The sequence below is a fragment of the Lonchura striata genome, chromosome 12, assembly GCF_050655825.1.
Source record: "Lonchura striata isolate lonStrDom1 chromosome 12, ASM5065582v1, whole genome shotgun sequence".
Classification (NCBI taxonomy): Eukaryota; Metazoa; Chordata; class Aves; order Passeriformes; family Estrildidae; genus Lonchura; species Lonchura striata.
The window spans coordinates 13870218-13885340 of NC_140714.1; the positions used below are offsets into that span (position 1 = coordinate 13870218).

The window sequence follows — 15123 nt, forward strand, 5'->3', positions numbered from 1 at the left end:
GCAGATTCCTCCCCTTCTAAACACTTAAACATCTTCATTGCTGTGAGCTGCAATTGATTTACTAATTCGTCTCACTGCTCTAGAACACTGAGGCTCCCTCATGAGATTCCTGTAATGCAGTGCTGAACGGTTTGTTGCCCTGGGGGAATCTTTAAGTAGCATCAATTTACCATTAGTTTGTCCTCTGTGTTGTACCTGGTTGCTGATATTGAATTCCTGTTAAAAATTGTTCTGACTTCCACCAGAGTCAAGCCTGCTAAAGGGTCCTTAGAATAAGTCTAGGTTATTGTAACATATCCTGGGAAGCATTGGCAGTTCACAGCTACAATTAACCATCTTTTACACCTTATTGGACTGCAGAACACAGGTTGTAATTCCACAGTTCCACCTATTTAACCAAACAATACAGTGTGATTATTCCCAGTTCTACCCAGATATAAATTCTGTATGTATGCAGATAATATATTATGTGTTCAAAACCAGTTAACTGTAAAAGCTGTTTAATTCAAGAATTACTAGACCTGCCAGCATGGCTTGGACCAGCAATGGTACTGCAAGAGAGAACACCAGCATCTCCATGGAAATGGCTTGCTGCAGATGCTCCACGCAGCTGGGGGTCTCTGGCAGGGGACAATGAGATTAAGAAAGAAAAGTGACCAAAAGCATATTTTTTTGTACACACATTTCAGCTCAAGTTGTTTCAGTATGAGAAGTGCTTTTAAAAGCAGCAGAATTTAGCAGTTTTTGTAAAATTGCATTGTATTTAATTTATGTAAGATTTTGTACACCACAACCTTAAAATCCTTGCCAAGTGCATGCTGTCAATTAGTCTGCAACCAAATTAGGCAGTTATAGGAACACTGGAAAAGCGGGCTTGGAATATGCATTTTCTATAAAATGAACATAAAAATAAGTTTTGAGGAATAATAAAAGCATACATACAAAAAATATATATAAAGTTAAATAATAAAAGTAATTAAATACTTTTTAGGTTATAGTTAAAATGAAGAGGGAGAACACAGGCATATCTTATTCCATTATTACAATTTTTAGTCTCAATTCTTCTGTCAGCCAAGCTCCAAAAAAAAGACACTGTTCAAATATGAATATTTGTTATAGATTCATTTTTTCAGTGAAGTTACTCCACTGTAGAATACTTAGGAGTGTTTCATTCTTTACTAGTATTTTCTCTCATTAAATACATATATAAATACATTTGGAGTCTCATGAATGACTGAGAGAACTTCTAGTTTTTTTTGTTACTATAATTGGTAGTATTCCGAGGGTGCCAATTATAATTATGTGGTCATAATTATGCATATATTGGTTACTAGTTACCACACATTTCTGTAGTAAAACCAAAAAAGTATTCTTTGAATCTTATACAAATGTTCTGCCCTAAGCCAATAACTACATGAAATATGGTCTGCAACTAAATTTCTTTCATTGTTTATTTTTGCAAACAGTTCTCTCACAAAATTTCTTACCTACCTTGAAGAGTCTCTCATCACATTATTAAAGGCTGAGGACAAAGAGCAGGAGAACACAGTAAGGTCAGCATATTGTTTTCTGTCTCTTTGGAGATATCACTAATTTAAAATCCTGTCACTCTGCTCAACCTGCTGAACCTGATGTGCTATCAAATGTCCATGCTGGACAAAATATAATTCTGAGATTGTTTTCCTCCTTTTTTTTTTTTTTTTGTTTAATTTCAGTTGCCTTGAAGGTGGTTATCAGAAATGTGTTTACCACAGTAGATAGAACTTTGAAATCTACTCATTGTTACTTCACAGGGATAGCTCCATTTTTGCCTCCCAGATTTTATTTCTGTGAGCTGGGAAAGTGTAACAAAGTGAGTATTGCTGTGTAACATACCCAAGAGCTTCCCAAGACAACATGGAAAATTTATTTAGATGTTCCAGGATATTTTAGTCAGATTTTCCTAATCGTTTCCATAGGTCTCTCTCTAGGGAAGTAGCAATCCCTTTTGTACATGAATACTCTGATTGTTTTATTTCCTTGTGGTTAACAGTGACCATTCATAAAAGACTTGCATGATGTGACACTGCAGACTGATACCCTATTCCACATATTCCCTCTTGTTCTTATAATATTGCAAATTGAATTTAACCTTTGGAACTTCTTGGTGAAAAAAATATTAGTAAAAGGACTCTCAGGTATAATAAAATTATTACACAGTTTTATTTTGAAGAACATTTTGCATTTGTTTTAATACAAAATGATGTAGGTCAAGAAATAATTTACAAACCTTTAAGTTCTTATCCTGGCATTTGAAATAAGAACGATTTCAGAGGAAGTCTGTAAGCTATTCATAGGAAACTGTCATTATGTACAAAATGTTTATTGACAGGTTTTAAACATCACATTTGTAAAAATGTGAACTGGATTGCTATCTAGCATAGGAACTACAGGTAAAACCTGATAAGATAACTTGTTAGAACAAGTCTTTGTTATCCAGTGCTAACAAAATAGACAGTAGCTTTCAGGGTGTTTTAATTATCCTCCAAGGTCATTTCAGCCTCAAAGACATTTCAGGGTTTTACTGCATTGTGAACAATATCAAAGCCCTCTCTTGATTGCATAAAAATAAATCTTTGAAATAGTACACATAGAACAACAGAAAGGTAGAGGCAATAAAATAATATCATTTTTATATCAAGGTTTTTGGTTCTGTGTAGAATCATACTATCACATTTCTTCTGTTTCCAAGCAGAGAAAGTAGTACGGAAGTAAAGCATTTTAATTTACCTGTGAAGTATTTTCTGCTTCAGATATTTTCTTTGTCAGTTTAGGGTAGGTAGGTATTACACTTCATCAAAACCAATTTTCTCATGACCAGGAACACCCTGGCATGAATTTGCCAAGGTTTTTGAGTTTTGGGGGTTTTTTGCACGGGATTATTACAAAAATAAAATTAGAGCTTACTTTTCAGTCAAAAGAAAAAAAATAAATTAATTTAATGTTTTAACCTTTCCAAGTGTAAGACTGAGTAGGCAATGGTGCATCCCTTTTGCAGAGAGATTCTTTTGACTCAATTATTTAAAAAAAATCTGATCTGTTGCCAAGTTCACACTTGACACTTTATCCCAAAAAGAGATTTACACTGAGAGGTGGCTCTATTTAAATATTTATGCTATAGATCTATATATTCCAAGTAAAAATACTTCTATCTAGAATTCTGTGGAGAGTTACAATAATTAGGGTCCATAAATATTGCTGCGGTTCAATTACGGTACAATAATTACAAAATATAGAACATCTCTTTACAAATACAAATCATTGTATATTACAATTAATTTACAATATTTTCTACTATATAATTTTTAGCAAACTATCTTATCTAATTCTACTATAACCTGGTTGCAAGTGCATTAGTAAGAATGCAATTATTCCAGTATATTTTGCCCTTAACATGATAGTCATAAAACAGACCATCTGAATGATATTTTCCTATGTAAACTGATGTTACATATGATGGATTATTCTTTATTTAACTTCTTTTTCCAACGATCTCTAACAGGTAGAGCATGACAAATCCTATTTTAGAAGAGCATTAAGAAAAGAAATCAGGAGGCAAGTTTGAAAACAGTGTTAGAATGGATATGCAATGGGTAGCTGATATGCTTTGAGCACTGAGGTAATGACATTATTGGTTGTCATCACTCATCTCATGTTGCTGTTTCCCACACAATCCTGTGCCAGACCTATAGAGACATTATCACTGACAAAATCCTGCTCTACTAGGAAGGACAGCAGCACGAGGTTGAAAGACAGGCGAGATATTACACCTCAGAATCTTGCTCTAGCCCTCAAAAAACTGATTGTCACAATCTGCTTGGTTTCAAAAGAACCTCATTCCTACAAAGGAACTGAAGATTCCATGGGAGGAGACTTGACCTGCTGTAGCTCTGTTCCCATTTCGGCAACCTGGAGATAATAAATTTATTAGTTATGGCTTCCATGAGGTGCAACATCACTCGTACAAAACTTGGATTGGTTATTCACTCCAGCTAGTGCCTAGCATCTTGAAACTATGAGGCACTTTTTCTGTTATTAGAACATTTTCCTTGCTAAATACTATAAGCTTGTAATGCATATCATTTCATCAGCTAAGTCTTCTTCGTATCGTCCTGTTTCTGGCTCTTCGTCACTGTAGCCAGGACCAAAATCTTGAAGTTCATAATCTTGTCTGCTTAAAATCGGAAACATATCCCCGTTGGTCCCATTGCTGATATTCCCATTGAGAAGGTTACTTGCTGCACTCTCCATCTCATCAATAGTCATGTCACATGCATCAGCAATCTCATGTTTTGTAGCCGAAACAAATTTAGGGTCCTTTGCATACCTTCCTAGGCCTTCAGATATAAGTACCTGGCAGTGGGAGGGGAGAGAGTCAGAATTTCAGTGGAATTACAGAACAGACAGATCATAGCATTGCTCATTGATGAAAGCACTAGAAACCCCATGCTGAATCACTGGAGTACAACCCACAGCCAAACTGTACAGGTAAATAATAATTAAATCAACAATGAAAAGTTTCCAGAGAACACCATGATGTGCGATAATGTAAGTGGTGCTGCCGTACATCTGGCACTTCTCCTTAGACATCTGGCAGTAGTCTTTGCTGAGCATCAATCATCAGACTGATACACTAAAGACAACAGTTAATACATCTCAGATGGTGCAGTTAGAACAATTGTCTGAAACACAGAATTTTATGTTCTCAGTACTTTAGAGTACATGGAAAAAAAGACGTTGAATTCCCATTCGCAAAAGCATAACAAAATGTATTGTTTAGCTCACAGCAATGGAAAGGAAGTGGTGGATGGAAGCTACAACATTACCTATGATTAAGAAATGCTGTACACACTTTATCTTCAAATCTTTTTAAATAAAAAAGGGAATTTTATCATTCTTTAGTACACCTACAAATCAATCCTTACAGTTGTTATTTTCCTCTCTGCATTTAATACACTGATTCACAGAGTTTTTGATTTTTTTAATTCAAATTACTGCAAAACTGGGGATTTATTTCAATAGAATTAACAGAGAGAACAGGCATATACATCATCTCTTCCTTATTGCCATTTTGGAAGGATACTTCAGAACTGATGCTCATCTAAAAATTTAAATTTCAAAACTTTAAAATATCTTTAGTTCTCTCATTAATCTCTCATTAATATGAATATCTGGATTCAGTAGAAATCCTTTACTACATGACAGTTACGAATAAATTCCCCTCTTTACCTAAAACCAGTCTGTGGCTATAAAACTAAAAATCCATTTTCAGAGAGCTGATGCGAACTTGATGCCTTGTGAAGGTTGACAGAACAGAGACTAGACAAGCTAAAGAATAAAGTAGGGATTTATGAGAAGGCTGCAATGGATACACCTTGGGCAGTACAAGAGCCCAGCCAGAGCTACACCCAAGATGAACCAAAATGGACAACTGGTCATGGGGTCTCACATATTAGAGTTAGCATATAGGTCTGTTAGCATATCAGAGTTAATTGTCTAATTATAGCTTTAGGTCCCATCCTTCTTGTTTTTCTCTCTTCAGTCCACATTGTTTATGCTCTCGGGCCTGAGATATCAGCTGGTTGCCCTTGGTCCCCAGCTAGAGAAGGAATGATTTTGTCTCCCTGCTCTGTGAAGAAAGCTTATTATCTCTTAATATGAAGCTCGGAAGTACACACTAAAGCAGTAGAGAATCTAAAAAATATAAAAGCTAAAATGTGAGGCATCAAACCTAATTCTGTGCTTTGAAGAGTTCACCCCAAAACCGCCAGAGGGGCACTCAGCTCCCTCAGAGGTGGCGCAGCACTCACCGCCTCCACCAGGCTGTCTGCGCTCCTCTGCTTGTCGCTGTGTTTGTGCCGCAGGTCGTTGGGGACGGTCAGGCTGGCTGGTGTGAACGTCCTGTAGGAAATGTCGGGGTCATCCGTGTACCAGGAGCTCCTGTGCAGGGAAGGCAGGCTGCCGTTCATGTGCTCTGTGGAGTCGGTCCTGTCCACCTGGATCAGAGGGGTGTAGTAGGGGGAGCGCTCCCTGTTGGGAGGGGTGGCAGGCGGAGTGGCCCAGGAACGCGTTGAGCGACTCGGTGAGTGTTTATGAGCTTTGCTGGAATCCAGACCTGCCACAGCCATCACCTGGCAAAGGGAAGAATTTTAGAAGTTAGTGATTTCAATTGCTCAGTCATACTCATTTCTCACTTCAGCAGTTAGCTCGAACCAATTTCTCAGGCAGCAGCTATGCAACATTTTCTGATGTGTAATAGAGGAATAGGACTGAAATAGGTAAATTGAATCAACAAAATGGTATTTTTTCCATTTTTCTCATATCACAAAATCTTTTTGATTATACACTATATTAAGGAAACAAAATATACAAATATTCCTTCTGTCCAGGACAGGATAGGAAGCTGTCAGCATTTTCCAAGCTGGGCACTGAGCCTCAGAAGGTCACAAATTTGCAAATTGTCACAAATGGAGTTGAGATAGGCAAAGATTAATAGACAGCTGATTTATTATGCAGTCCTGGTCAAAATTTAGCGCATGGTGACTCTTTGTGAACATTCAGAGTCCAAGGGGCAGGCTACTGTCAGGTCAATGTTTGAGAAGCCTTGGGTCTAGCAAATGCCAATACTTCTTCAAACGACAGTGAAAGTCAGGAGTGCAATGTAGAGGCTGGAAAGATGTAATTCATTGTTGGTTAAGGAAGAGTTTGTTTACCTGCTGCTGCATTAAGTGAAGTGGCAAAGCCGTGCGATGGTGAAAATTAGGAGAGAGTGGGATGTCATCTTGGCTACCTTGTCGGCGGAGGCATTCGAAATTAAAGGAAGATCGTCTATGTGCTACAGGGAAACCATAATTCATTAGAAAAACAAAGTATTTTTCCTCAAATCTATTATTTCCAGAATTCCAGAGTGAGTGAACTATGATACAAATAAAAATAGATCCTCCAGTAAGAAACAAGTTGTGCTAATAGAAGCAGTGGCATGTTATAAGAAAAAGAACAGACTGATCATATAAGCAAAAGCAGTCCAAGGCAGAAATCATAGCAGCAATCTAACATGATAGAACTGGAAGCAGCTGTTTCAGAAAACAAGCTTGTCTGACGCAGCTGACTGGCTCAGACTCTCAGCTGCAGAGTTTTGCCATAACCTGCTGTGACTTTCTTCTTTCCTTTCCATGGCTTCAAGCGCTTGATTCTAATAAACCAGATTTCCCAAAGGAAATATGAAATCTCCAGTTCCTTGGAAGCAATCTGCAATATGCAAAATCATATCCAAGCCAACTCAGATTGTCAATTCCTGATGTTTATTCTGTTGTTTAAGGACAGTGATCATTCACAGTCTCTGCTGTTATGTGCACTTTCATGATAGAAAAAAAAAGTGGAAATCTGAACCAAATTAAGATGTTTGGCTGATGTGGAGATGCTTCAGCTGATCTTGTTGAAAGCCTGCAGAATGATGGGAAGCACAAGGATATCATTCCCCTGTGGCAGCTTCAATGCTGAACTGGAGCTGGAATCCAGATCCACCCTCACAGCTGCAAGCACTGGAGTGGGACACTGGCTGTACCAAGTGCCATGGAGTCATGGCACCCCACAGTTATCATCAGACACTTCATGCTGGATACTAGCAATCAAAGAGCCACTGAACTAAAACAGGCACCTCCACCAGGTCATTCAGTCCAACTAAAGCAAACTTTGTCTCTCTCCCGTGTCTCTATGGCAAATCCAAATACAGGAATGTAAGCCTCAGCTCCTGATCCTAATATGCTAAATTATTCCCGATACCAAAATGTACAATAAGCAAACCAAAAAGTCCTTTCATCCAAAACAAGGCACTTCTTGGCACATGCTTTTCTGCAGAGAGCGACTGGAAGAAAATCTCAATCATTCCTCAGTACACTTCTGGGAGCTGCTCACTGTGGTGATGAATTTGGTATAGAAACATCCAGAAAGCTTGGCACAGAGCTCAATTTACTGACTGCAAGGCACTGGATGTTTTGTTCATTTGGATTGAATCAGATGCTAGCAGGAACTGTTTAGTGCAATGTTGTATGTCCTTTTTTTCTTCTTTTTTCTTTATTAATGTGAGACGATCAAGGCTTCCTCCCCAGGTCAAAAAGCCCATACACTAGTTACAAATAATAGATTTGAGATTCTTTTAAAATCTGCTCAGATACTGAGCTGCTAAAATCTCTCAACTGTTTTCCTGAATATAAAATAAATGGTTATGACAGGAGGTCTGACACTGATTGCTCTTACATTACACTGGTGAAAGTCAAGGACTTCCTAAATTACCCTTATACAACTTCGATCTGAACTAGGTCCTCTTATCCTAGGATATCAAATAATCTTATCTAGTACCTTAGTCTAGTTTCCTGTAAATGAGATAAAAAGTATAACTTCCTCTTAATAAATGACTGCCAAACACTGTCATTGAAACTTTATCTCCAAGACTGCAGTTAGAGGAAACCTCCACTCAAAACACATTCATGGGCAGACTCAGGACAATTTTTACATTTAATTTTTTCTCCTGCAATCTGTAGAATGGATATACAAAGCATCTATCTATTTCTTTGTCTTAAAATTCCTTTGTTTTCAGAGAAGCTTGTAGAAAGATGCACAGGGGTCTCCTTTCAAGTCTCTCCTTCATCTGATGTCTTCCATTCTGCTACTGAAAGACAGACAGCAGCTTTCTGTACCCTTCACTATTGCTCAGCTGACTTATTTACTCTCTGTGATGCAAGACTCTTTCTGCTCCTGTGCCCCCAAAGGGCAGAAAACCAAAAAGCAGAGAGCATTGCCAGTCTTGTCATAAGGAGTTGAGTGCCAAAAGCATAGATCCAGTACTGGCAGAATTGCTGGAGAATGCTACCTTTATTATATAAAAACATATTTTGCTGCTGCCTTATACCACAGCTTTCTGTAGCTTTAAACAGTCTGAGACTGTACCTCAGATATAAAATTATCTCAATACATTTGAGAATCTCTGAGACAAGAAAAAGCCTTTAAAAGAGGTTGCTTTTGCACTCAGAGGTCAAAGACCAAACCCAAGAATTTTGAGTCTGTGCCTAGTTTCACCAAAGAATTAGCAGTGCTAATCTCTGCAGTATTGCAGAATTGCAAGATAAACATGACATCTTGTAGAAATGCATATAAAGCAATATTGTTATTGAGATAAGGAAAAACCAAGGGATAGATATAAGAAAGAGAAAAAATGAAAATTAAAGACTCAGGAAAAAATATCTGTTGACAATGTTAATTCTGTCTATAAATTGACACATCTTCTCCCTCAGCAGAAACACAGAATTTTAAGCATTGTTCCTGAGATAGCAGAAAAAAAGTACCCATGCCAATCTGAAACAAGATGCTTAGAATCCAAGTTTTATAAGAAATCCTTTTTATACTGGAATCTGTCTGAAAGCATTTGAATTATTTCAGATTTGCAAACAAATTATCCTTAGTGTACTTACGTGGTGGTGTTGGAGGTAGCAGCCGTCTCCTAGGAGATCTTTTTGTATCATAACAGATCTGTGAATCATCTTCCTCAAAAAAACCATGTGGGTGATGATAACCTTTTGGTCTCTCAAAATCTGAGTCATGGCAGTGATATCTACAGTGGTAATCATATCTATGCCTGCATTAAAAAACAATAAAAAAAATATTCTCTCAGTAGAGAGAGTGTTTTTGTAAACAGTTTCAAAATTAGTTTCCTTCCAAAATATTTTCAAGTCTACTCTTTCTCCAGCAAGATAATTAAAACCTGCATTCTGTAATTGTACAACTCAGATTTAAAATCCAGTTTCGGTAGGACTTTGAGAGAGGGCATATACTTCCGTACTAGTACAGTTACATGGTCAGTTCTCAGGTTAATTTTTTAACCATATTGTATTTTCAATTAATTTATTCTTACCAGTACAGGCAAAAATGCAAGATCTCAGTCAGACACTGCTTAAAAAAATAAAATAAATACTCCCTTCTACTCCTGCCATGCCCCCTTGAGAACCCTGGGTAAGGTGCAGGGACACAGAAGCTCACAGAGAGGATTTAAGCCTCTTACATTCTGGATATTCTCATGTTTAAAATCAGATCTTGGAGGGTTGTTAAAAGGGTGTTACTTTATGCTAACTATCATACAAAAAAAATAGTGACCTGAGAATTTTGTATAATTTAGCTTTCATGCAGATCTCAGCTTTAATGCAAACCAGCAGGATGCAGATTAGGTTGCCGATCTTGCCAGGATTCAGCTGGTGAATGCAGCCCATATAGCAGGGGAAGGAGGAGGAGAATTAAGCATGTCTGGCACTTGAGCATATCCATTTATGGATCTAAGATAAAATGGCAATAAATTCCTCTACTTCTGGGCTGGACTTGAAAATTTTTACAAAATGGACAGAAGTAGAGATTATTTTTGAGATGCTTTTGAATGTAGAAGGGAAACATTCCATCTTTGGAATACTCTCCTTTCCTACTCATCATTTCCCATTTCAGACATTGTAGAGTATTAATTTCATTAGAGAATTTTCAGTGTGAGTGTGCTTAGTGAAGCCTTTATATCTATGTACCTAAAATACTGAAATATTTTTTTCATGCTATTTATTTAACAAATATTTTTATTTAACAAATATTCTCACCTGTTTCCTGACAACATACTGTCATCTTCATAATATTCTTCTCCACTGTAATACTCCTGCTCTCCCAAATAATGATCATCATTGTAATAGTCTTGTATTTCGTGTTCTTCCCTGCGAATGGTAGGTCGGCGCCCATCCCCAGTCTCAGATCTGGAAGCAGACACCAAACAGGAATTTTTTTCTATTTATATACATTATATATTTATTTTATACACAGTTCTTTTAACGTACTTCAAAGAGGAAAAGGGAAAGACAAGCATTAACAACTCTCAAGTTTAGGATGTGGTGTTACAGCAGTGCAGTTCAGAACATGAATGATGTATCTGGTTCTTAAAGGTGGCCTGCCTTTATTTCCTTGTGATACAATAGAAAAAAAATAAAAGGATGCTCCGTGAAATCAAATACATTCAAGACATTTTTATATTATATACATTGCCATTTGGAAAAACACAGCCTCTCTCAAATGCCTGAAGTTTGCCAAATGGCTCAAATATTAAGAAGTTCTCACTGTGGTGTTCAAAAAATCTGAAACAGGCATGCAAATCTAGATATTAAAACCACCACTGAGCATCCATTTACCAATGCACTTCAATTAAAACAATAGATATTGTATTTTAAAAAATGCCTTAGAAAATATTTAGACAGAAGTTCAGGAAAGATTTTGGGTTCCCTGTAAAAGGAACTGTACACATCTATCAAAGCTAACACCAGTGTTTTTTCCAGTCTTGGTAAGTCAATTTTTAACAAGGGCTACAATCAGGTGTTATCTTTAGCCTGATGAAAACTTCAGAAACCTGTTTGGGCTTTCAAAAGGCCTTAAATAATTTTGAACTCTACCAAAAGTTTGTCCTTTTAGAAAAGGCAGTAAAAAAACTGACTTTAAATTTGTCACTTAAGTTATCAAGCATATGCATTGTTATACAGTTATTTTAGAAAAGAAACAGGAAAGGAGAAAAAAGAAAAGAAGAAAGAAGAAAAACTCCTGCCCTCTTCAATTATGTCAGACCAATATCAACTCACCTAATATATGTTTCATAGTAGCGTGATCTATCCAGGTAGGCCACAAAAATGAGAAAAATATTTTAAGAACAAGTCATTTAGAGAAATTCTTTGGTGATTACTGTGCTGTAATTAATGATTTCATTTTAAAGAAAATTGCTACTTTCAAACCCCAGTAAATATGCATTTCCCATTCATCAGAGCTAAATTTTAAATACAGCTCATACATCGGTAGGCAACAGAAATAAAGATTCAAATTCATTTAACTTAGCTTAAGTTTCCTATAATGTATTCAGAAATTTATTTAAAAACAAAGACATATTTAAGTTTACCTCCTACTGCTTGGCCTTCTACGCTTCTCGTGGTCAGTCCTGGAGTGTGAACGATAACCGTTCTCAGATCTGTGCTCACGATTTCCAAAACTTGTGTGTTTTCCATGGACTTTGGACACGTTGGCATTATTGAGATTGGCATTTGTTGAGTTTGGAACGTGCTTTCCTAGAGAGTTGTGATTATGATGATTGTGGTACACAGAGTTTCCTGCCTGATGATACATGTTTTTCTCAGTATCACTTGCAGAGGGAATTGAAGGCCGCTGGACATGTAAGGGACGGTGTGTGGTGTTGATTTGCTGAAATGAATCTCGTCTGTCACTGCTAATGTGGTTTATGTGGTTGCCAAAGAGGGCACCATTCCTCTGTTTTAGGGAAAGAGAAAGAAAAAATTATATCAGATACCTCAACAGAACATACTCTTGACAGTGACAACTTACTTTTCTCTCCTACATGCATAGAAAAGTAGCAATTCAAGTAACCTGTGATTTTTCTTTCTAATTTTATGATGCTTCAGATGGGATCTCCTGAAGTGAGAGAAATGTGATTGTGGTGATGACAATATTGTACTTCAGAGTCAAATCAACAGTATGCTGTGATCATTATTCTTTTCCACACAAGTAAAAGTGACATATCCAGCTTTCTCCACATTTTATTACACAGGAGAAACCTAGATTCCCATACATGAACATGCACCAGCTTCCTCAGAAAGAGATGTGTTTTTTAATTTTTGGGAAGGCCTTGGTGGAGTTTGTCCTGCTCTCCCGGGGCACGGGTTTGCAGCAGGCTCACTCAGACAGGATGGAGTGCCATGCAACAGCTTGCAAGCAAATCCCAGGTAGGGAACATTCAGCTCCAGTGCTTCCATTCTTTCTTCTCGCAGAGGTACGAGAAAGAGTTTCTGTTTCTCAGTCCTGGGAGTGTGATGGATAGTGAAAGAGAGGATGAGGTGCTAAGTTATGACTATGACATGCAGCTCTCTTGGACACCTGACCCAGGTTAGGGAGCCTCCCTGTCTAGCCAGGTGTGGGTCCTGGATGACAGCAGTCTGAGTTGCAGCTCAATCTAGAGGAGACAGGAGGTAATGATGGTTGGCAGAGAAATGCATCTACTGATGGCAGCTGAGGCACTGTCTCCAGTGCCACATCCTCCTTCTGGCAATGGACAGTAGCAAGCTATGGGGCTTCTGCTATAATTCCTGCAGAAGCATGATTTTACATCTGCTTCTTCTGAAATGCTTGGGAGGAAAATAAGTTTTCTTGCTGGCTGACAAATGGTTTGCAGACTGCTGCTGATCGTAATACCAAATTTACATGTTCACAATTTAGGACTAAATAGCATAAAGAGGAAACCTAATCTTTTTTCTGATTGATTCTTATTGATATCCCTCATGGGATTGGAAATGGTATTTTATTTTGTTGACCTCTGTGTAACCCCATGCATTCATTTTAAAATATGCAGCTCTGTGTCTGTTGTGGTTTGCTTGCATAGACTTTCATTCTCCTCTTCCTATCTACCACTGCAGAGGTTAAAACCAGTTTCAACCTTGTCACTATCAAAATTTGAGTTGGCAAGGTTCAAACCTTTTTACAGGATTTGCTTAAGAAAAAATAAGAATTAATGAGAAAGAATTAGGGGCAGGAGAAGCACCCTGCAGGAACTGCTTCCTAAATTCATGAAGAAATGCAAGTGTCCTGATACTACCATTTTTATAGATTTACATGTAAAATATACTTATTTATAAAGTATTTCTATTTTTTTATTTGAGGGGTTTAAAAGTATTACTATGTTATTTTATATTCAAGGACAAGGTCATTCTTTACTCTCATATTATACAAAAAACAATTCACATGGTTGTGTTCTGACATTACTTTATAAACATCTTCCTCCTCCTCTGGATTGTTTTCCTCTGGTTCATCATCTTGCAAGTCACAGGATATAGCTCGGCGTATTTCTGGGCCAATATCATGAAGTGTCCTTAGTCCTGCCTAAATCAATGACAACACCATAATACATTAGGAATGCAAATTCTTTTTTGCTCTTTAATTACTGGTGTTAAAATTATTTTAAAGGACAAGTAACAATTTTTTGTATCCTGACATCCACAGAGGATGTATTCTGCTGTAAGTTCCTTTACTGTTATTAATGAAAAGTTTATATATTCCAGTACCACCCTGGTAGTACTGAGGTGATCATGTCTTTATTATCACAGTGTAGATACTGACTAAAACATCACTGATATTTATGGACCCCTATAGAAGAAAAATTAATCTTATTAAAAAGTGTAAGTAATCAGCAAGAACTATAATAAAATGCATTTCAATGAGATGTATATTTAATGTTCAAAACATGTTTGCAGCCTGTGTCAACAAAGGAAACACAAGGAGATCTTTGCTATAGCAACAGCAATTTTAGCAGAGCTCAGATGGAAAAGAAAGCAGTGAAATAATTCCAGCTCATCTGTACTGCACTGTCATTTGCAGATATTTGGTTTACAGCTTTAGTTTAGGATAGAAAACCATTGAGTTACAGCAGCAGAGACTCAGTGTTCAGATTGCAGTTCATATTCCTCTCGAGTTTGCTACCACAAGCAACATTTAGGAAAATGGATAATGCTGACACTGTCCAGGACACACCTGCACATCAGGGAGGAAAGAGACGTCGTACCCCACGCCAAGAGCTCGGTGCTTTGCTCAGGCCTTACTTCAAAAAGGAGACATTCTTCCTCATTTAACTCTGCCTGTTATGATCTGAGGCAAGAATCACAATCTCGTTCTTCCCAGCAACTTCTTTTATCTCCTCAGGTTCAGAAAAATCCAAGACGTGTGTGTTTAACCCTTTACTACCACTACACATACACTACCAAAAATCCTGCACAGCACTTGGCTCAATTTTTGATTATGATCTAAAAACCCAATTTATTCTTTTTTAGCATCTTTGAAGGAGATGTGAGGGCTGTCCCAGCACAACACTGACATTGCATGTTACTTGCCCTGGGGTAGCACAAGGATGTGTAGAATTTTGTGTGCTTCAGAGCTTCAGAAGGAGCTGAGACACCCTGGAGGACCCCAGACATGGCTTGGGCTCATCCATGCTGGTTCCTCACACACTCCCAGGAGCACACT

The 15123-nt window shown here is 37.5% G+C and overlaps 1 protein-coding gene across 18 annotated transcripts in view; it reads right to left on the minus strand.

The window, feature by feature from the left end:
- Positions 1 to 2178: 2178 nt before the first annotated feature.
- Positions 2179 to 15123, minus strand: part of CACNA1D (calcium voltage-gated channel subunit alpha1 D) — a 167688-nt gene continuing 154743 nt past the window's right edge. For 17 of the 18 annotated variants that reach the window (XM_085590075.1, XM_085590085.1, XM_021533027.4 and 14 more), the window contains 8 exons: positions 13870 to 13986; positions 11999 to 12363; positions 11688 to 11714; positions 10668 to 10817; positions 9507 to 9670; positions 6753 to 6874; positions 5850 to 6170; positions 2179 to 4392 (listed from right to left, as the gene is read on the minus strand). In XM_085590075.1, coding sequence (XP_085446201.1) covers positions 4099 to 4392; positions 5850 to 6170; positions 6753 to 6874; positions 9507 to 9670; positions 10668 to 10817; positions 11688 to 11714; positions 11999 to 12363; positions 13870 to 13986 — 1560 coding nt within the window. In that variant the 3' untranslated portion in view covers positions 2179 to 4098. The remainder of the gene's footprint in view (positions 4393 to 5849; positions 6171 to 6752; positions 6875 to 9506; positions 9671 to 10667; positions 10818 to 11687; positions 11715 to 11998; positions 12364 to 13869; positions 13987 to 15123) is intronic. The other variant, XM_085590076.1, reaches the window with a different exon arrangement.